Raw genomic sequence first — 21687 nt, forward strand, 5'->3', positions numbered from 1 at the left:
TAGGAGCACCTCAATATATAAGGCAAATGCTAACAGCCATAAGAGGGGAAATCGACAGTAACACAATCATAGAAGGGGACTTTAACACCCTACTTTCACCAATGGGCAGATCAACCAAAATGAAAATAAATAAGGAAACACAAGCTTTAAATGATACATTAAACAAGATGGACTTAATTGATATTTATAGGACATTCCATCCAAAAACAACAGAATACACTTTCTTCTCAAGAGCTCATGGAACATTCTCCAGGATACGTCGTATCTTGGGTCACAAATCAAGGCTTGGTAAATTTAAGAAAATTGAAATTGTATCAAGTATCCTTTCCAACCACAACGCTATGAGACTAGATATCAATTACAGGAAAAAAACTGTAAAAAATATAAACACATGGAGGCTAAACAGTATGCTACTAAATAACCAAGAGATCACTGAAGAAATCAAAGAGGAAATCAAAAAATACCTAGAAACAAATGACAATGAAAATACGATGGCCCAAAACCTACGGGATGCAGCAAAAGCAATTCTAAGAGGGAAGTTTATAGCAATACAATCCTACCTCAAGAAACAAGAAAAATCTCAAACAACCTAACCTTACACCTAAAGTCATTAGAGAAAGAACAACCCAAGAGAAAACAAAACCCAAAGTTAGCAGAAGGAAAGAAATCATAAAGATCAGATCAGAAATAAATGAAAAAGAAATGAAGGAAACTATAGCAAAGATCAATAAAACTAAAAGCTGGTTCTTTGAGAAGATAAACAAAATTGATAAGCCTTTAGCCAGTTCATCAAGAAAAACAGGGAGAAGACTCAAGTTAACAGAATTAGAAATGAAAAAGGAGAAGTAACAACTGACACTGAAGAAATACAAAGGAGAGATTACTACAAGCAACTATATCCCAATAAAATGGACAACCTGAAAAAAACGGACAAATTCTTAGAAAAGCACAACCTTCCGAGACTGAACCAGGAAGAAATAGAAAATATAAACAGACCAATCACAAGTGCTGAAATGAAACTGTGATTAAAAATCTTCCAACAAACAAAATCCCAGGACAGATGGCTTCACAGGCAAATTCTATCAAACATTTAAAGAAGAACTAACACCCATCCTTCTCAAACTCTTCCAAAATATAGCAGAGGGAGGAACCCTCCCAAACTCATTCTACGAGGCCACCATCACCCTGATACCAAAACCAGACAAAGATGTCACAAAGAAAGAAAACTACAGGCCAATATCACTGCTGAACATAGATGCAAAACTCCTCAACAAAATACTAGCAAACAGAATCCAACAACACATTAAAAGGATCATACACCATGATCAAGTGGGGTTTATCCCAGGAATGCAAGGATTCTTCAATATACGCAAATCAATCAACGTGATACACCATATTAACAAATTGAAGGAGAAAAACCATATGGTCATCTCTATAGATGCAGAGAAAGCTTTCGACAAAATTCAACACCCATTTATGATAAAAACCCTGCAGAAAGTAGGCATAGAGGGAACTTTCCTCAACATAATAAAGGCCATATATGACAAACCCACAGCCAACATCGTCCTCAATGGTGAAAAACTGAAACCATTTCCACTAAGGTCAGGAAAAAGACAAGGTTGCCCACTCTCACCACTATCATTCAACATAGTTTTGAAAGTTTTAGCCACAGCAATCAGAGAAGAAAAGGAAATAAAAGGAATACAAATCGGAAAAGAAGAGGTAAAACTGTCACTGTCTGCAGATGACATGATACTATACATAGAGAATCCTAAAGATGCCACCAGAAAACTACTAGGTCTAATCAATGAATTTGGTAAAGTAGCAGGATACAAAATTAATGCACAGAAATCTCTTGCATTCCTACGCACTAATGATGAAAACTCTGAAAGAGAAATTAAGGAAACACTCCCATTTACCATGGCAACTAAAAGAATAAAATACCTTGGAATAAACCTACCTAAGGAGACAAAAGACCTGTATGCAGAAAATTATAAGACACTGATGAAAGCAATTAAAGATGATACAACCAGATGGAGAGATATATCAGTGTCTTGGATTGAAAGAATCAACACTGTGAAAATAAGTATACTACCCAAAGCAATCTACAGATTCAATGCAATCCCTATCAAACTACCAATGGCATTTTACACAGAACTAGAACAAACAATTTCACAATTTGTGTGGAAACACAAAAGACCCCGAATAGCCAAAGCAATCTTGAGAAAGCAGAACAGAGCTGCAGGAATCAAGCTCCCTGACTTCACACTATACTACAAAGCTACAGTAATCAAGACAGTATGGTACTGGCACAAAAACAGACATATAGACCAATGGAACAGGATAGAAAGCCCAGAGATAAACCCACGCACATATGGTCACCTTATCTTTGATAAAGGAGGCAAGAATATACAATTGGGAAAAGACACCCTCTTCAATAAGTGGTGCTGGGAAAACTGGACAGCTACATGTAAAAGAATGAAATTAGAACACTCCCTAACACGATACTCAAAAATAAATCTCAAAATGGATTAAAGACCTAAATGTAAGGCCAGACACTATAAAACTCTTAGAGGAAAACATAGGCAGAAGACTCTGTGACATAAATCATAGCAAGATCCTTTTTGACCCACCTCCTAGAGAAATGGAAATAAAAACAAAAATAAACAAATGGGACCTAATGAAAGGTAAAATCTTTCGCACAGCAAAGGAAACCATAAACAAGACGAAAGGACAACCCTGTGAATGGGAGAAAATATTTGCAAACGAAGCAAGCGACAAAGGATTAATCTCCAAAATATACAAGCAGCTCATGCAGCTCAATATCAAAAAAACAAACAACCCAATCCAAAAATGGGCAGAAGCCCTAAATTGACCTTTCTCCAAAGAAGATAGACAGATTGTCAACAAACACATGAAAGGATGCTCAACATCACTAATCATTAGAGAAATGCAAATCAAACCTACAGTGAGGTATCACCGCACACCAGTCAGAATGGCCATCATCAAAAAACCTACAGACGATAAATGCTGGAGAGGGTGTGGAGAAAAGGGAACCCTCTTGCCCTGTTGGTGGGAATGTAAATTGATGCAGCCACTATGGAGAATAGTATGGAGGTTCCTTAAAACACTAAAACTAGAGCTACCATATGACCCAGGAATCCCACTACTGGGCATATACCCTGAGAAAACCATAATTCAAAAAGAGTCATGTACCACAATGTTCACTGCAGCTCTATTTACAATAGCCAGGACATGGAAGCAACCTAAGTGTCCATCGACAGATGAATGGATAAAGAAGATGTGGCACATATATACAATGGAATATTACTCAGCCATAAAAAGAAACGAAATTTAGTTGTTTGTAGTGAGGTGGATGGACCTAGAGTCTGTCATACAGGGTGAAGTAAGTCAGAAAGAGAGAAACAAATACTGTATGCTAACACATATATATGGAATCTAAAAAAAAAAAAAAAATGGTTCTGAAGAACCTAGGGGCAGGACAGGAATAAAGATGCTGACGTAGAGAATGGACTTGAGGACACGGGGAGGGGGAAGGGTAAGCTGGGACGAAGCCAGAGAGTGGCATGGACATATATACACTACCAAATGTAAAATAGGTAGCTGGTGGGAAGCAGCCGCATAGCACAGGGAGATCAGCTCAATGCTTAGTGACCACCTAGAGGGGTGGGATAGGGAGGGTGGGCGGGAGATGCAAGAGGGAGGAGATATGGGGATATATGTATGCATATAGCTGATTCACTGTTATACAGCAGAAACTAACACACCATTGTAAAGCAATTATACTCCAGTAAAGAGTTTAAATAAATAAAGTGGCAGTCTATGTTAGAAATATTAGTTTGTTTATAAATGGTGTGGTGGGTTAGAGAGAGCTGTGTTTCTTAGGTAGCTGCAAGCACATAACAGCTTAATAAATTTTGAAGTGTAATGAGTACATTTTAAAATTAAAAATATCAAGGATAATTATGGCTTTTTGTGCTGACCTATGTGGGTTAGCAATAATTGATGTCTAAGAGAGACCAGAAGCTGTTAGTGGGTGAAGCGGGTGATACCCGGCCTCCCCTTTCCCAGCACTCCTTGTAGGAGAAGAAGCCATTCTCAATGGCCACAGAACAGGGTCCTGCTCCCGGAGCGTGAGAATGTAAAGGTTAACTATGGGCTGGGCAGCTCACGATTGCAAGGTTGCTGACCGGTCGGTGGTAGAAACCACGCAGTTGGATTTTGACGCTTCGTCGCCAGCAAATCCCAATGAAGACCCTTTGTGTTGGTAACTTCTCTCCAGAATTTATTTGCTTTGTGTTTCCATTTTATAGCCTTGCTGATGCATTGTTTTCTATTTCCATGGGGTTCCAGTTAGTGTTTTTACCACATTTCCCTTCCAGTGCTTTCCCCAAATCTCCATTATCCAACGGAAGACAGAACAACAATATAACCTCGCAAGCTCAGTAATGAGGCTGCTCCGTTGTCCAAGAATACATATGGGCATTTTGGCTGGTAACTCCAGATGGCTGGTGTCGGAAGCTTCCACAGTAAATTATATTTCCCAGGCCTTTTCCTGTTCTATGGCTTGCTGCCTTCCCACCAACAGCCTCTAGCTGTAAAAACAAACTGTTGACCAAGTTTTCTCGATTAAATAGTCTACTGTATAAAATCGGCGCTCCCCACTCGATTTAAGTGAGAGTCATTAGTTGTTTAATCCCTACCAGAGGGATTAAATCAAATTACATTTGGAAAATAAAACACATTGTGAATGCTGAAGGGTTTTCTGGGGGCAGGGAGTCGTTAGTATTTGTGTTCGGGGCGTGTTTGATGTTCTCCATTTTCAAAACATTGCACACAAGGACCAGGCAACATAAGAACGAGGAGGCTGACCTGCAATTCTGACTTGGCGTTTTCTTTTCTTTTCTTTTTTTTGTTCTTTTGTATCCAAGTGAACTGCCTCATTCACCCCAGAACCTCCTGGCCAGCCTGAATTCTTCCCACAGCCATACCGTGATGCTCTCCTGGGTCCGACCCTTTGATGGAAACAGCCCTGTTCTCTACTACGTTGTGGAGCTGTCTGAAAACAGTAAGTAACGAAGCAACACTGTCGCCATGGACAATAATCAGATTTCTCCCTGTGCTCTTAACGTCCTTAACCTTTACTTCTGGCCCAGTCCCAGAGCAGCTAGTGAAACGTTACGATGCTTTACGGAGTTTCCAATGAAAACCACAGCTCGGGCTTCGGGAAGATTAAAGGGCGGCGTGGGAGCCTAGGCGGGCAGCGGGCGGAGTGGCTGGAGGGCCTCCAGTGGGAGCCTGGGTTTGGGCCGAGGCCCCAGATGGCTGTGCCCGTGGGGCCGCCCTGAGCAAGGCTACCCAGTTCAGCACGGGATGAACTTGGAAATGCGTGAACAGTGCCTCCACCTGGGGCTGGTCTGAGGGTCAGCAACAATGATAGTTAACCTGTTTTGGTGGTTTGGGCGCAGACGTCATGCTGAGGGCTCAGTGGGCCGTCTCCTTCCTCACCTTCCTCGGCCTCTCAGCAGCGGTCACCACCATCCTTCACCAGACAGTCTCCTCCTTCATTGGACTCCCCTCCAGCCCCACTGGCCACCTCCCCTCCTCTCTTCTGCTGGCCTCTCCTCTCCGCTCTCCCAGAACCTCTTCCTAGGACATCTCGTGCATGCCTGTGATTTCCAGTGGCGTCTTTCCCTCATCTTTGGCCTCCGGGACCACAGAGGGAACCCACATAAGCAGTTGGCATCTCTAATCTGTTGTCTCACAGATGCCTCCAACTGAGGTTCTTCAAACTCTGTCTTTGGACATTTTAACCCTAGCTGTTCCCGCCTCATCACTGCAGCCATTCTAATCTCAGTGTGTGCCCCCTTGGTGACTCCTGTATCACTCAAGCCAGAAGCCCAGGAATAGTCCTGGGTTTCTTTTTCCCTCTCCCGACCCCACTCCCACCCCAATGCATCAGCAGCCCTGCCCGTCTGTGTTCTAGGACGTAGCAGGAACCTGCTCTCCTCTCTCTGTCTCTCCAGGGCACGGTTCCCTCTCACCAGGACAAGTGCCACAGCCTCTTCCAAACCGTTCTCACACAGGCCGAAACATCGACCTTCCTAAAATATAACTGGACTGTATCCTCCCTCCCCCGTACGAATTCAGCAGGGCCTGGAGCAGAACCCACCCCGCCTCGGCCCCCGGGCAGCCTCCCAGGCCACTGCTTTTTGCTCTGTGCCACCCACCGTGTTTCACGATGTCTCCCTAAGGGCCAGGCTTCCCCTGTCCCGGCCCCTTGCCTGGAGACCGCACACACGAGCTCCGTTGAACCGCTTCCTGCCGAAGCTGGCTTCCTGCCTTTGTCATCCCACTGTTACTCCAGGCTCCTTCCTGGGGCCTCCCCCAGGGAGGAGCTGGCCAGACCATAGGTCACTGGGCTCTTGTGATGGTCAGCTTCCCTGGGCTGGCAGCCGGTCTCATCGTGACGGTATAAGTGGGTCTCTGTTTCAGGACAGCTGGGAGTGGTGGTGTCCCCCCAGCCAAAGCGGGCTGTCCTGCTGAGACCCCACAGGCACTGGGCACCGCCCACTCCCTCAGGCAGGACAGCCTACGGTTCTGCCACAGCTCTTCCCAAGCTCGCTCGCCCTGTACACTCTCCCACTGGCTGTTGACTGAACTCACGGGTTTCCCCTCATTACCTTTGGTTCCTCCACCTCCTCACACGATGGATCCCCTTCTGATCGTTGCATGCTCAGACCGCAGCAGGCCCTGTCACTCAGTGACGTGCGAGTGTAAAGCCCTGGCCCAGGGCCGCAGGTGGTAATAGGCGAGGAGGGGACCCCGCCCAGCCGTCAGCCTCTGGAGCCTGTGCTCTTCCTGGTGGCCAGGCCACTGCAGAGAAGCCTTAGGGGGCAGACCCCTCCCTCTCGTGCTTTAGCGGCGACTGTGGTGAAAGTGGACCCAGGATAGCACTTGGGTGTCAGTCTCTGCGGGGATTAAAGGAAGCCGCTCTGTGGCCCTGCCTTTATTTGAACTGGGCTCCCCCAACCCCTTCAGCATGCTGCTTCCATGTCCTGCCTTTCTAAATGTTCACCCTTGACTACAATGGCTCCGGTTCCAAGCACATCCTAGACTGAGGTGCCCGGGGCCCAGGCCCTCGCTCCCTCTCCGTGGTCCTCTGCGTTGCCTGATCTGGTCACTTTCCTCAAGGAGAGGGTAGGGTGTGAATGGAAATCAGCCAACACCCATCTTAGTTTTAGTTCAACAGCTCTGATCAAAGAGGGGAGGGATTGGCAGTATTTATTGACGTAACTTTTCTGGGCGGTTAAGGTTTTCCCGAGGATGTCTGGGCCGTGTGGCCTGTAAGCAAAACGGGACCCGACAGGGATCTGCACGGAGAGAAGTGTCAGAAGCAGGCTCCCCATCAGGGCCCTGGCAGAGGTGACCCCCGCTGGGTGTCACCTCCTTGAGATCAGGACTGTGTTTTACTCGTCTGTCTTTGTGCCCTGCAGGGGCGCTCACCAGATGAACTGGCAGGGTCCCCAGTGGTGGACTCAAGTTATAGTCGCAGACCATCTGCCAAAAGGGAAGTGCTCTATGGCAGGCCGGTTACGTAAGATAAGGCATTGTTTCAAAATGCCGCACCAACTATTTTCTTAACGACTTGCATGATCGGCCGGTTCTCTGTCAGACATCCTGCCTAAATAAGAAGCAGGTCTTACGTGCAATCATTTATTCCATCCATCCGTCCAGCCGTCCGTCCATTCAGCACCAAGTCCTGATTGGGCATCTGCTCTGCACCAGGCACTCTGCTGGGTCCTGGGCCGCAGAGCTGAAATGGTCAGTCTCAACCCACCGACAGCAGAGACCTGGTCAGGCACGTCAACACATCCTGCCCCGTACGGCGCTCCCGCTGAGGTACGTCCCGAGTTCAGTAGGGGGCGGCGTGTGGAGGCCCCAGCTGGGAGGTGGACAGCACCCTCAGAGGGGCAGGCATGCCAGGAGACCGGGGCCAGCAGACGACAAGGGGCAACGTCAGCAAAGGTCCCAGAGCATAAGTCTCGAGGCGTTTAGAACCAGCTGGCTTTCAAGGTGACGCCAATGTGGGGAACCAGGCCAGGATGCTGAGAAGGTGACCGAGGGCGTCGTTAGTCCCTCATCAGCCTCTGGCTGTCCTACTGGACCCCCCTGGAGCTGGCTGATACCCAGATGCTTTTGCTTCAGAGGAAGAGTAGTGTAGAAGAATCCGGAGTACTCTCCACTATTGTTATGATCGCACCCAGTATGATTATTACACAGAGAATCTAAAGTGGGTAGCATGGGTGTCTCCGGGCCGATACTGATTTCAATTGTATAAAACACGTCTGCGGCCTTGTCTGAATCACTTTGTGCTGCTATCGGTGGATGAGCCGCACTGATGAAGCAGCTGAACATGCTGGCTGGTTATGGTCAGAAAAAACAGCTTAGCTGCAAGGACACTGACATGGAGATGGTATTTGGCCTACACTCAGTGGTGTGCAAGTGGACAGTTCTAAATAGCTCCGCCCAACAGCCCACTCGTCCAGCGGCTCAGGGTACTCGCTGCCGCCAGCGCCTCCTGGCAGGCTGAGTAGGACGCCGTTCTCCTGGAGACCGTGGGTCCTGCAGGGACCAAACTGGAGGGCTTTAGTGGCGGAGGCAGGCGCTTTGTAACACCTGCCCCCACAACACGCCAGCCGTTAAGAAAGGGCTTCTTTAGACCTTTTATGGAGCAGAACTCCAGAGCTTGTGCCGAGTGTCTGTGCACTGGACTGCAGCTGAAGCCCTTATGGAGCGTACGGGCCCCTGCAGGCATCCTGCAGTTCCTGTCTGTGGAGCCGGTAGTTCTCTGGCCAGGCGTCTCTGTGGGAGGCCAGGGGCTGGAGAGCGCAGCACTGTCCCAAGGCCTGGCCCGAGGTACAAGCCTGCTGGGCTGAGAGCAGGGGTCAGTGCCCCAAGGGACTGCCTCGGGGCATCCCTGTGTTAAGAGAGAGCGGGGATTCTTGATGTCTCCATAGCAGGGACCCTGTAAACAGGCTGAAAACTCTGTTGCATAGCAAAAGGATTTGGCCCATTCTCTAAAATATTTGTCGAGTTCAATTAAGAATAATCTTTCTTTAAGATTACTATGATCACAAGGGGGAGATTGCCAGAAAAAACTTGTGACGGACTCTGAAGTGGACCCAAAAGCAGGTCACTGGGTGTCTCATCGAGCAGCCTTCAGGGTTCCCTGATGCTTTGGGGGCCTGCACTTTTCACTGTTTTTGAGCTGTTTTTACAACTCTAGATGATAGAAAACTTGTAGTGCTGCAAATCATTCTTGTCCATAGAAATGCAAATGAATCGTGTCCTGGTTATAAGCGGTTACTGCAGTACTTAGTTACTGCTCTGTAGCTATTGGTCAGTTTTGCATCTATTTGTAAATTCATTTTAGCATTCCTCACTGTCGGTATGTGTGTGTGTGTGGTTCAGATTCTCTTTTGATACATTGTAACATCTTACTGGTTCCCTCATTAATTAATGACAACTAAAATCTTTGACACATGCTCATTTTATATTTGGATGAGAGCCGTGATTTTCCCTTTCTAAAAATGTATCCTTTAACACGAGCGCCTTGGCATCCTATAGTGTTAGGAACGCACAGACTCATCTAAGGCAGCACGTGCCACAAGCTTCCGTGATACCTGACGTTCGGGGAAGGCCATCTCTGCATCTCAGACTAATTCCCAAACCGAGCCCTTCCCTGTTTTCATGAGTTGAACTAAGGCATTTTACTGCTAGAATAGAATAAGCTTGGTCTTTGACCACTTAGAAAAAGTAAGTCTTTTCCGCATTAATTTATTTAAATCTTAACACGTGACTCCTGTTAAGTCATTGCAGGTAACAAGCATACTTACATGAAAATTTCAGAATATTTCATCTTGTTTAGTTCTCCTGTTAGTTTTTAACAGATATGAGTGTTCATAGCTTTATACCTTATAATATTTAAATTTGATTAAAATATTAAAAATACCTTTGTAATTTGTTATTAAAGTTACATATGCTCATTAATAAAAAATTTAGAAATTACTTACAGCACAAAGAATACAAATAATCCCTACGATCCCACATGTGTGGAGAGCAACCCGCCCGCCGTGTGCTCCGTCCCTCTGCGGCCGCGTCCTCCAGGACTCGGCTCCATCACTGAATCCCTCGGCCCTCCGTCTTCAAGCTCCCCCTGTCTCCTGGCTCCTTCTGCCTCAGAGCAGAATCATCTCCACCCCCTCATGCCATCTGCTCCCCTCTGCCCAAGCCGTGGCATCATTTCCACAGCACAGACCCAGCGAGCACTTTTCGGTCCCCTCCTCCCCGACGTCTCTGCATCCCGTGCTCTCTTCACCCCTCCACTTACAACTCTGCTCCCTGGGCTTGACTTCCATCTCCCTCCTCATTCTCACGTCTCAGTCTGTTGTCTCTTGGGCCATTTTCTCTGGCTCATCTGACTTCATTTCCAGTCCTGCCCTTACAGCGTTGGTGTCCCTTGGTTTCCTTGCTCAGGACGCTGGTCTTCTCTCCCCACGTTTCCCCCAGTGATCCCTTCCCCGAGGGTCACCTCCCACCACGGGCTGCAGCTCCCCGTCACGTGCTTCCAGCCCAGACCTCAGATTCATGCAGACGTCCCCACCTAGACGTCCCCAGGTTCACCAAACGCAGACTGTCAAAGGAGACCTCATCACCCTCCAGGTTAGAAACAGAGACGTCATTCCTGTCCCCTCACCACTCCCCGCCCCCCTCAAAGGCATCAGTGCGTCCCTTTGGGTTGGTTTTACCTCGTAAGCGTCTTGTCTCATCCACTGCCCCTCCGCATTTCAGCAGCCCAGTCCCTGACTGGCTCTGGCCCGCCATACAACCCACCCGTCTGGCCTCCCCTCTCCGCCCAGGAGTCCCCACGTTGTCTGCGTGTCTGCGGAGTGCACACCCCGCTTGAAGCGCTGCAGAGGCCCCCAGAGCAGGCGTCGCATCCGGGCTGGGCAGGGAGCCTCGGGTTCCCCCAAGTGTGCTTGTGCTTCTAGCAGCCCGGAGACTTAGTCCCAGGCCACCTTCTAACCAGATTGCCAGCCCTAATTCCTTCTTGTGTAGAAACCCTTATTGCTTAGAGAGCAGATCCCAGGCTTATTAGCACATAAATAGCGCCGTTGATCACCTGGCCCCGCCTGCCTCTCCAGATTTATCTCCAGCCACTCATCGCTGTGCTTTTCAGCTTCGGCATCAGGGCTCTGCTCGAAGCTCCCTGAGCGCGCCCAGCGGCGCCGCTGCACCCTTGCTCAGCTCCCCAGTCCTGCCCTTCCGTCTTCCGCCGGCTCCTTCGTAGCACCTCCTCTGGGAACTGTCCTCTCCGGGAAGTGCTGTCCCCAGACTCCTGCCCCCACATGCAGGGCAGGCAAAGTAGGCCCTTAGAGCATCAGCACAGGCAGGATACCAAAACGAAGCAAAATGTCTGGAAGGAAACTCTTCAATAATTTTTTCCTACTCCGAGTTTGCGAAGATATTTCCCCGTGTTTTCGCTGAGAAGATCTATGGCTCTGAGCCTTGAGCTCAGGGCTTGTAGTTACTTTACTTTCATTCTTTGATTTCTGGTCGTGCTGAACGCATTTTTCCAAGTTGGCTGCTTTTCGTGCTTCCCCTGCTACGATCTGTCAGTTTCCTTTCCCCTATTTTTCTATCAAGGCCTTAGGGTTTTTCCTGTCATTTGTGACAAGAATGTTTTCAATTTGTTTCTTTACCCTTAATTTTTGTGTCTTACTTTTTGACATACAGAGGGGTTTATTATGTAGTAAATCTATTGATGTTTTCCTTTATGACTTCTTTCGTCACTTTTATGTTTGGATATTTCAACACTATCAAACATAACATATATATATATATATATTTTTTTTTTTTTTTTTTTTTGCGGTACACGGGCCTCTCACTGTTGCGGCCTCTCCCATTGCGGAGCACAGGCTCCGGACGCGCAGGCTCAGTGCCCATGGCTCACGGGCCCAGCCGCTCCGTGGCATGTGGGATCTTCCCGGACCGGGGCACGAACCTGCGTCCCCTGCATCGGCAGGTGGACTCTCAACCACTGCGCCATCAGGGAAGCCCCATAACATACATTTTTATAAGTTTTCATCTTGTTTGTAAAGCTTTAAGGTTTAATACGTTTAACTCTTTAATTCATCTGGAATTTAGATGTAAGTAACCTGACATGTGACCTTTTATTTCTTCCAAATGACCCCACTTTTTTCAGCATGACTTATCAAATAATCCATTTATTTATGAAATGCCTTTCTCGTATATTAAGGGGACCTGTTTATGTCAAAGTCTGTGGCGTTTGTCTGGACCCATTGATTCATCACCTGATTATCTGCCAGTTCTATAATATTTTGATGGCTTTAGTCCCCAAATACGTTTTAATAACTGATAAGGCATTCCCCTCATCTTTTCAGAATTTTTGTCAGTTCTGGTCACCTGTTTCGTCTTCCAGAAAAAAATTGGAATTATTTTGTCAAATTTTGAAAATCATCACATTGACTTTTTTAATCATGTTAAACCTATGGTAAGTTTTATGAGAACTGACTTCTTGGTGATTCTGTCTTCCCATCCAGAAAAATAATATGCTTCTCCGTTTCTTCAGCTATTTTCTTATATTGCTTGGTGAAGTTTGCAGGTTTATACCCATAGGTTCTATACTTTATTTGTTACAGTCGCCCTAAGATTTTGTCTTATTGCTGCTGTAAATGGGATTTTCTTCCCATTTCATCTCTGAAGAGTTATTCATTGTTGAAACAAAGGAAAGCTATTGATGTTTAGGTATTTGTTTATTATTATTATAAATATTTTTCAGTTGATCCTTTTAGTTTTCAAGGTAGACAATCATATCTTCTCCAAATAGTAAAACTGTTTTGTTTGCTTTTCTTTTAATAATTTATGTTAATCCTCTTATTTATGTACTTTTTTTGGCTGCGTTGGGTCTTCGTTGCTGTGCGTGGGCTTCCTCTAGTTGCAGCAAGCGGGGGCTACTTTTCGTTGCAATCTGAGGGCGTCTCATTGCGGTGGCTTCTCTTGTTGCGGAGCACGGGCTCTAGCCGCGCGGGCTTTAGTACCTGTGGCACGTAGGCTCAGTAGTTGTGGCTCACGGGCTCTAGAGCACAGGCTCGGTAGTTGTGGCACACAGGCTTTGTTGCTTCACGGCATGTGGGATCTTCCCAGACCAGGGCTCGAACCCGTGTCCCCTACATTGGCAGGCAGATTCTTAACCACTGCCCCACCAGGGAAGCCCTCCTTTTGCTTTTATATCTTACTGGGTCGGTCAGAATAATTTTAAGAAGTAAAGGTGATTGGCATAGTCGTTGTTTATCTGATCTCAGTGGAACGTCTACGAGGATTTTACTGTTGTGTATAATGTTGATATTCTTGTTGTTTATTGAGTTTTGACAAATATATCTACAGCACGTAGCTCATACCTTAAACAAGATACAACACATTTTCAACATTTCAGAAAGTTCCCTGTGTCCCTTTCCAGTCTTCCCCCTTCAAAGGCAAGCACTCTTCCGACTTACATCTGAAACTCCTATAAATGAACACGACACTGATTTGAAACAGCTGTTTCTCATCCTGTAATACGTTCCACCCATTCCTGGTTCTTAGGGTTTTAAAAATCTACGTAGGGATGTTTCTTCTTTCTAAGCAAATTTGTTTTGTTTTGTTTTTTTTAATTCCATTTAGCAATACCCTACAATTTATGCAGGAGAATTCACTATATGAATACCCTGTAGGCTCGCAGCCCTGCCATGAACTCCCAAGGTCCTGCCTCTGGACAGGTTTCCGAGCTGACTCTGAGGGACTTGGTCATCATTATGAGGTTCCCGAGCCTCAGACTTGAAATCAGTGTATTTTTCCTTAACTTGGAAAGAAACACTGACTTCCGTAAGTTAATACCTTTCTTCGTCTTTTCCAAAGGTGTGCGAGAACTGTCGGGGTGGACGGACGTTTCTGCGTCCCCTGCACCCTCGCCGCCTCTGGTGCGTGGAGAAGCCCACGCAGCAGGCAGCGCGGCTGTCGGGAGGCTGCTGGTTCTCGCGGGCGACCTAGCAGCTTCCTTCTGAAACCCCACATCCAGAGTGTTGCTTTGTTCCCTTAGTCAACAGGGAACCCAAAGCTAGACCGAGCGCTTAGCTGAGCTCCCTGAGTCCCCCGGGTGTTCGAACATCTCTCTGGCTTCCTCTGCTTAGTGATTTTGGATTTGTTTATCTTTAATTTTCATTTCATCATCCAGTTTCATGCATATTTCACTTTAGCAGGTCTTTAACAGCAGGAGATCTCTCTTTCTGTCTCTCCACACACACACATACACACTCACGCAGGACAGAATGATGCCAGACTGAGGGGCGAGCCGCAGAGGGCCGTGCAGCGCCGCTGAGCAGCACGGCGTGGACGCAGAGCCTGGCAGCTTGCCCCGCGGAGCTGGGCCGGCGGTGCTGTGCGGGCAGCTCTCGTCCCGGCGGCAGAGGGCAGGGGCCCAGGGCCCGGCGCAGGAGGGGCCCAGGGCCCGGCGCGGGAAGGGCCCTTATTCTGAACTGGTGAGTGAATTTCCGGGAAGAGGGGGCCGAGGATGGCCAGGAAGCCGGGCGCGGGAACGGGAAGCGCCCCGCGAGGTCGTGGTCCGGGCGCTTGCTGAGTCTGAGATGGTGTTTGGGGGTTCAGGTAGCGACGGCCCAGGGCAGTTTGTCTTTCCTGGAGCGTGGAACGTTCTGGCGCCGATACCTTTCTCGAGCAGGGCTTCTTGTGTCACCTGCTGGCCCAAGACTGGCTTTTGGAGAAGGTTCTGGGAGGCCCCGACGCCTGCGCCCCCGGGCGTCCTCGGGGAGGTGAGGAGACCCCGTGCGGCTCTGCTGGCTCTCCTGCCGCCTGCCCGCCGGCCCCTCCCCGCGAGCATGGGACACCCTCTCCTGCCTCGCTCTTAGCTGCTCCAGAGCTGACGCTGGGCTTTGCGCGGCTTTGCTTGCCGGAGTGGCAAAGAGACTTTGTTCTTTACGCTTCAAATCGTTTTCATCCGTCTGTGACGCACGTCTCACACGGGCACTTGCTAAAAGCCTCCGAGTGTGAGGAAGTGGTTTCGGCCTTCGCTCACCTTTCTGTGGGTTTTTTCACGTTGAACCTCACGTTAAAGCACTTGCTCCCATTTTAAAGTCCATCCAGGAGGACAACATGCGTCACAGTCGTTCCCTGTCGCGTTGCTGTGTCGTAGGCCCAGAGAGGGGCTGAGGAGGGGGCGTTGGGGTCCTGTCCCCTTGGCTCCCTGCCCTTGGGCAAGATGAGGAGGTGGGCAGGGCAGCCGAGGGGCCGCACAGCCCCTGCGGGTCCTTGCCTTCCCAAGCCCGTCCCCCAGACGGACGCAGCTTCCCGTGCGGGGATACCCGGTGCAGAGCAGAGTGGCCCCTGCCGCGTGTCTTCCCCGAGGCCGGCTCAGCTGCTTCCACCGGGTCGCCGGCCAGCCGAGGTCGGACCTGTCCCCAGCGCACCGTGTGGGGCTCCCTGCTACCAGGACTTGTCTCCTGCCCCAGGCTGAGTTGCCCTCCGCTTCTGCATTTGTCCAGTGCCCATGTCCAACCTCTCTGGCCAGTGTCTCCTCTGATGCAAACGGCTTCTCCAGTTCAGGGACCACACTCTTCCCAGGACTGTGTCGCCCCATGAACCCACGCCTGGGGCACATTTGGTGTCTTACCAACAGCTCAGGAGGCCCAGTCCCTTAGATGTGAAGAGCCGCAGGCCTCAAAGCCTGTTCTTGGCATCGCTCTGGCCGTAGTCCTTAGCGGAGAAGTTCATTTAGCTCCTTAAATGCTCAACTCTTTCGTTCTTAACTCTTAAGGCAAAACTTGGTACATTGTAAGCCTAACCCCACAGACTTTTATTGCACCTCTAAAGACAGACACGGCAGAGAAAGCCTTCCCCAGGTGAAAGGCGTGCAACCATCTTAGCCTGTGCCCTTTGGGCTTTTGTCTTAGGCAGAAAGCACCCGTCCACTCCGCTCCTTCTCCTGGTCCAGTGACGATGTCTGACTAGTCTGAGTGTCTCACCCCATCCATCCTTAGGGGAGTGGCCCGGCCCTCCTGTGACCTCAGACTTATCCCCCATGGTTCCATGAGTAGCTCTGGGTCACAACATCCTTTCAAAATTGTGTTTCGATTCGCTCGTTTTAGCTATGTTTAATGCCTCGACAGAATCGTGGAAGACCTCATGGCCTTCTCTCAAGATTACGGTCTGTTCTAAAAATGTTATTTCTGCCAGCTCAGGCTTGAAATTCTAAAGTGTCACTACAAATTATATGCCTTTCATTCTTTTGATAATTTTTTATCCAGAATCCTGCAGAAGGCTCTCACTTAACCTCGCAGAGCTTGCTATTATCTGGGCTGTGAATAAACAAGAGAGGCTGCTCCGTAGCCCAGGGTGTGCTTGCCCCTGAGTTCTCCCGTCCGCCCGGAGCAGATGAGCGGCTTGGAGTGGGGACCCATTCCACAGCACCCCCACCCCCCGAGAGGCCTCACTCTGTGGAGGGTGAGATTATTTGTGTGTCTGGGCTTTGACACTGTCTCTGTCGACACAGTGACCATGATCTGAGGGTGCTGTAATATAGACAAGCGAACGTGATTCATGCCGCCAAACTCACGTCAGCAACTCATTCAGCCGAACACTGACGTATAGGTCAGAGTCTCTGAAAAACTTGAAAAGAATTACACAGAGCGCTTGAAAAATCACGAGAATGGTTTAGAAAACGACGGTAATGTTGACCTGTACTTGTTTTGTTTCATGTTTTTCTCCTACTCTTTATTTTCCAAAGAAAATTTTTGTTAATGAACTTCTATTACTTTTTTCGTGAGATACATACACATATTTACCTTTTTGTATTACTCTGTGGATGTACAGTTCTACAGGACAGACCCAGGGTTTATAGCTTATGTAATTTTGGAGCTTTGGTTAAGAAAAACCATTCAAAGCTGCAAGTACCCCTGCTGGGACCTTGGGCAGGGCCAGCGCAGATGGGGGCCAAACCCAAGTCTCGCTGGAGGGGGCACAGGGTCCACCGTGAGGGCATTGGGTGACCGCTATTTGCAGCGCGTGGAGGGCCCGGCCCCTTGTTTTCACTCCACCCAAAGGCAGCAGGTCCTCAAACACGAGAGGTTCCCGTGAGCCACGTCTGGGACAGCCCGCCCTCCAGAGCTCCGACCCCAGAAGAATCCCAGTGGCTTAAATCCGGGCTTTCCGCACGCAGCTGGTGAGCCCCGTGCCTGCGGGTGTCCTCATACACCAGCCCTGGCCTCTCCTCGCACAGGACACCCGGGTCTCCAGTGCAGGCCCCGCACCTGCCCCTCTCCTCCTGGCCCTGTCGACCCATTAACTGACTGGCCTTTTCCCCCCTCGGTAAACGTTTTATTTAGAACACTTTTTGGTTTACGGGATAATTGTGGAGATAGAGGGCTCCCTGGACCCCATGCTCAGTTGCCCCTCTTATTAACATCTTGCCTTTGTGGGGGACATTTGTCACAATCAGTGAACTAATATTGGCATATGGTTATTACCTGAAGGCCATGCTTTACTCGGGTTTCCTCAGCGTTTTGCAGATGCCTTTTTCTGTCCCAGGATCCCATCCAGCACCACGTCACACTGAGGGCCCGCGTCTCCTTGGGCTGCTCTTGGCCGGGCAGTTTCTCAGACTTACCCGGGTTTTGATGATGGTGGCAGCTCGAGAAGGCAGGTCAGGCGTCTTGCAGGATGCCACTCCACTGGGGTTTGTCAGAGTGTCCTCTCGTGGTTGGACTGGAGTTGGGGCTCTGGGGGAGGAGCTCACGGAGGCAAAGCACCCTGTCCCACCCCACCTCGTGGTTAGACTGGAGTTGGGGCTCTGGGGGAGGAGCCCACGGAGGCAAAGCGCCCTGTCCTCACGTCCCCCCCCCACCTCGTGGTTAGACTGGAGTTAGGGCTCTGGGGGAGGAGCCCACGGAGGCAAAGCGCCCTCTCCTCACGTCCCGCCCCACCTCGTGGTTAGACTGGAGTTGGGGCTCTGGGGGAGGAGCCCACGGAGGCAAAGCGCCCTCTCCTCACGTCCCCCCCCCCCCCCCCGGGCGCCTGTTCTCAGCTGACTGCTGTTCACGTGGGTCAGGCTTTGGAAACGTCGGGCGCTGTGACGGAGTTGTCCTACGGTCGCCTTCTCTGTGGCCCCTGTCCTGAGTGGGCACTGTCGGCCTCAGAAGCCCAGAGCACTTGCATTCAGCGTCTACACAGCCAGCCCGGGGCGGGAAAGGAGAGTGTCTGATCAGCGTGACCGTGCTGGACCCTCGAAGGCGACGGTCCGAAAGAATAGCTCCTCTTCTGAATCATCTCTGTGACCGAGCCCTCGGCTTCCTTGCTTTAATGCTAAGCAGCTACAAGAAGTCAAAAGAACGACATCGGGCTTATCCGGGAGTGTCCACGAGGTGGAAAGATCAGGCCATAGTCCGTGCCTCCGTTTCTCGGGTGTGAATGGGGAAGCCCGTACCTGCCGCAGGTAACTGTGGAGGTTGGATGCGCCCCGGTGGAGGCATCGCCAGTGCCTGGGGCACAGCAGGTGCTTCCCCAGAACAGGGAGGAATCCAGTTCCTACAGTGGGTCACGCACTCTTCTAGGCGCCGAGGATCCAACAGTGAATTAAAGCATTCGAATGGAGTTTATCTCATGGGTAGCCATTATTATTATAATACTTACGATATTTATATTTCAGGAGACACAGTATGTAGACAGTTGTAGCCAAATCAGCAGTGGAATTACAATTAGAAAAATAAATTTGCATCTTAATTTTCCACTTAACTCACGCTGTAACCTGGGGGAGGTTATTTTAATGAAAGAATGTTCATTCTCATCCACGTAAAACAATACAAGGTACAGCGTCAGTGAAGTCATATGTTTTCAGCTATCAAATGTACAACTTAAGACAGTTACAATGCTCACTGCTGGCAACGTAGTGACAAGAGTCACTTTCTAAAAACTTTTTGTTAGGAAAAGTAGTAAATACGCGCAAAGGTACAGAGTTTTCTTGTATTTGGTTTCAAAAACCATTAAGATTTTACCGCAGTTGTTTCATCAGTTCCCCACCTTCTTTGCTAAAGTATTTTAAAAGAAATCCCAGAGATTTTGTCATTTCATCCTTAAGTGATTCAGTAAATAGCTCGAAAGAGGACATTGTATACCTATGACAGAATTAATGGAATCTTTAATATCATCTTGTACTCAGTCCACATTTAAGTGTCCCTCATCGTTTTTCTAAAAACGTCTTTTCACAGTTGATTTGCTGGAATCAGGATCCAGACAAGGTCCATCTGTTGTGTTGGTGGTTTTGTCTCTTCCGTCTCTCAACCGACTCGCCCTGCTTTGAGCCCCGCCTGCCTTCCTACCCGCTCTCGCCTGGGGTACAGCCCAGGGCGCTTGCCTGCTGAATGTCCCAAGTCCGGAGTTTGGCTCTCCGCTTCCTCCTGGTGTCACTTAACTGGTTCCTGCATCTTCTTCATTGCCCAGACACATTCAGCTTTTGGTTTTCTGTGCTTTCTTGGGGGGGGGGGGTGTGTGTGAGTGTCAGCACTTCCCGGGTGCTTCTGGGTACCCCGTACCTCGTCTCGCAGGGCAACGCTGGAGGCCCGGCTGCTCTGTTCTCAGTGATGTTGGACCATCCAGGAGCCTAGGCAGTGACAGCCCGTAAGGCTTGGGAGGAGTTATTTAAACTTCCTGAGTCTTGATTTCTCCATCTGTTAAGAGGAGAGATAATACCTCCTTCCCAAGAGGACTCCTGTGGTTACAGATGTGAAAGTACTTCCAGACTTCAAACAGCTGCACAAATGTTAGGTGTTAATAATAATAATGGTTCTTTTGGCAATTAAGAAAATTTTCTTTGAAAAGTATTCTCCTTCCTCAAGTACCTTTAATTGAGAAAATGGTGATGCTCTTTTTTTTTTTTTTAAATCGAAAAAAGCTTCCAGTACATTTGGGAAGATGGAAAGGCACCAGCTTTTTAACCACCAGACAGAGTGGAGGAGTGATTAACGCCTCGCGGTTTCTGGGTGCCTGAAGCCAAGGGAAAGGTTCGTGATGCCTGTCTGTGGAGCAGAGCTTTGTTTAATAGCCTGGCCGGGGAAGACTGAAATCCCTTAGTCTTCTAGATTAGAGGAGCGAGGGGCATCCCCGAAGGGGTGCAAACAAGCTATTGAAACTTTCATGGGATGGGTTCCTTTATCAAAAGATCCTTCTACATCCCAGCCCTGAGACAAGCATCTTGTAATACTCTTTTGTGAGGACTGGAAGAAGAATCTCTTAAAGGGATTTTGCCTGTTGGCTGTCAGGAGCAGACCCGCCGTTTACATTTTAGCGCTTGCCAGCAGGTGTGCGATTCCAAAGTCTGCTAGTGAGCAAAAGTCCTTCCTAGACTTTTTCTTTCAATTTGGTACAAATCCGGGTGCCCATGACATGATTGGGTTCATTTATTTCAGTTTTCAGTTTAATCTCTCTTCCTGCCGGATCGTTTATCTTCTAGTACGAGAGGGAGAAGAGTAAGTAAAAATTCCCATCGATACAACCAGAGAACTGAGCAGAGCCCCGGGGTCTAGAGCGGATTAATAGGCCCCGTCATCGACTCGAACTGGGCAGCAGCTCCTACCACCCAGGCTACACTTTCAGGAGCTGTTTACACTCTGCGTGAACAAATGGCTGCGAGTCAGGGAATCGCGTGGGGCTGAGTTTCGGTGGGAGGGAGGGAGGGCGCTTGGGGCGGGAAGGAGGCGTCCGGGGCGCTTCTCTGCCCCTTCCCTGCGCGATTAATCGTTTCAGTCCACGGGCTCGACCACCGTCCTCCTGACTTTGCCTCTTTCTGAAATTGCCGCGGTTCACTCTGTACCTGACTGAGCAGGTGAGCGGCGTGCGCTTACAGACCCTGTAATCTGCAGGAAGAGGGGGGTGGAAGACGTGTTTCCTTCAGCGCGTGTGGCAGGGCCCCCGCAGGAGCAGGCAGCACTCGTGACTCAGAATAATCAAGGGGGGAGTTTAGGAGGGGAAGTGGCAGAGCCGGGATCACCCGTGGTCACAGGGGTGAGGGGAGCCGCAGAGCCGGGGAGAGAGATAGTGCAGGGCTGCGCCGTGAGAAGAGCAGGGGCCTTTGGGTGAAGCATGCAGACAGTCTGGGGCAACCTCCAGTGAGTAGGGAAGAGCCCTCCCTGCCAGGCAGGCCCTCCAGGGCACAGGCAGGGTGGGCAGGGTGGAGAGGGGGCCTGCGGTGAAAACAGGAGCGCCCGGCAGAGTCTCTGCCGGAGCCGGGCCTACGCCAGACGCATCGGCGCCCTTCCCTTGTTTCATACTCATCGGTCTCAGGAGTCGTGTGTTATCCCCCTTGTGTTATGTGCAATTCCCACCATTTAAACTCTTTAATTGTGGTAAACATACACACAGCATGAGATTTTCCATCTCAGCCACTTCGGCGTGTCCAGTTCGGTAGCGTTAAGTACAACCACCCCGTCGTGCAGCCGTCACCACCATCATTTCCAGAAGTCTTTTCATCTCGCAAAAGTGAAACTCTGTCCCCATCAAACACTAACTCCCGTCCCCCCTCCCCCAGCCCCCTGTGTACTCCAG

The 21687-nt window shown here is 49.2% G+C and overlaps 1 protein-coding gene across 1 annotated transcript in view; it reads left to right on the top strand.

The window, feature by feature from the left end:
* The window catches only part of SDK1 (sidekick cell adhesion molecule 1), a gene marked incomplete at both ends in the record, with an annotated part of 817684 nt that overhangs the window by 616461 nt on the left and 179536 nt on the right, over positions 1-21687 (top strand). The window contains one exon of the mRNA XM_082858150.1: positions 4953-5089. Within this exon, the coding sequence (XP_082714276.1) occupies positions 4953-5089 (137 nt within the window). The remainder of the gene's footprint in view (positions 1-4952; positions 5090-21687) is intronic.

This window comes from Leucopleurus acutus (assembly GCF_964270905.1).
Source record: "Leucopleurus acutus genome assembly, chromosome: 16".
NCBI classification, from domain to species: Eukaryota; Metazoa; Chordata; class Mammalia; order Artiodactyla; family Delphinidae; genus Leucopleurus; species Leucopleurus acutus.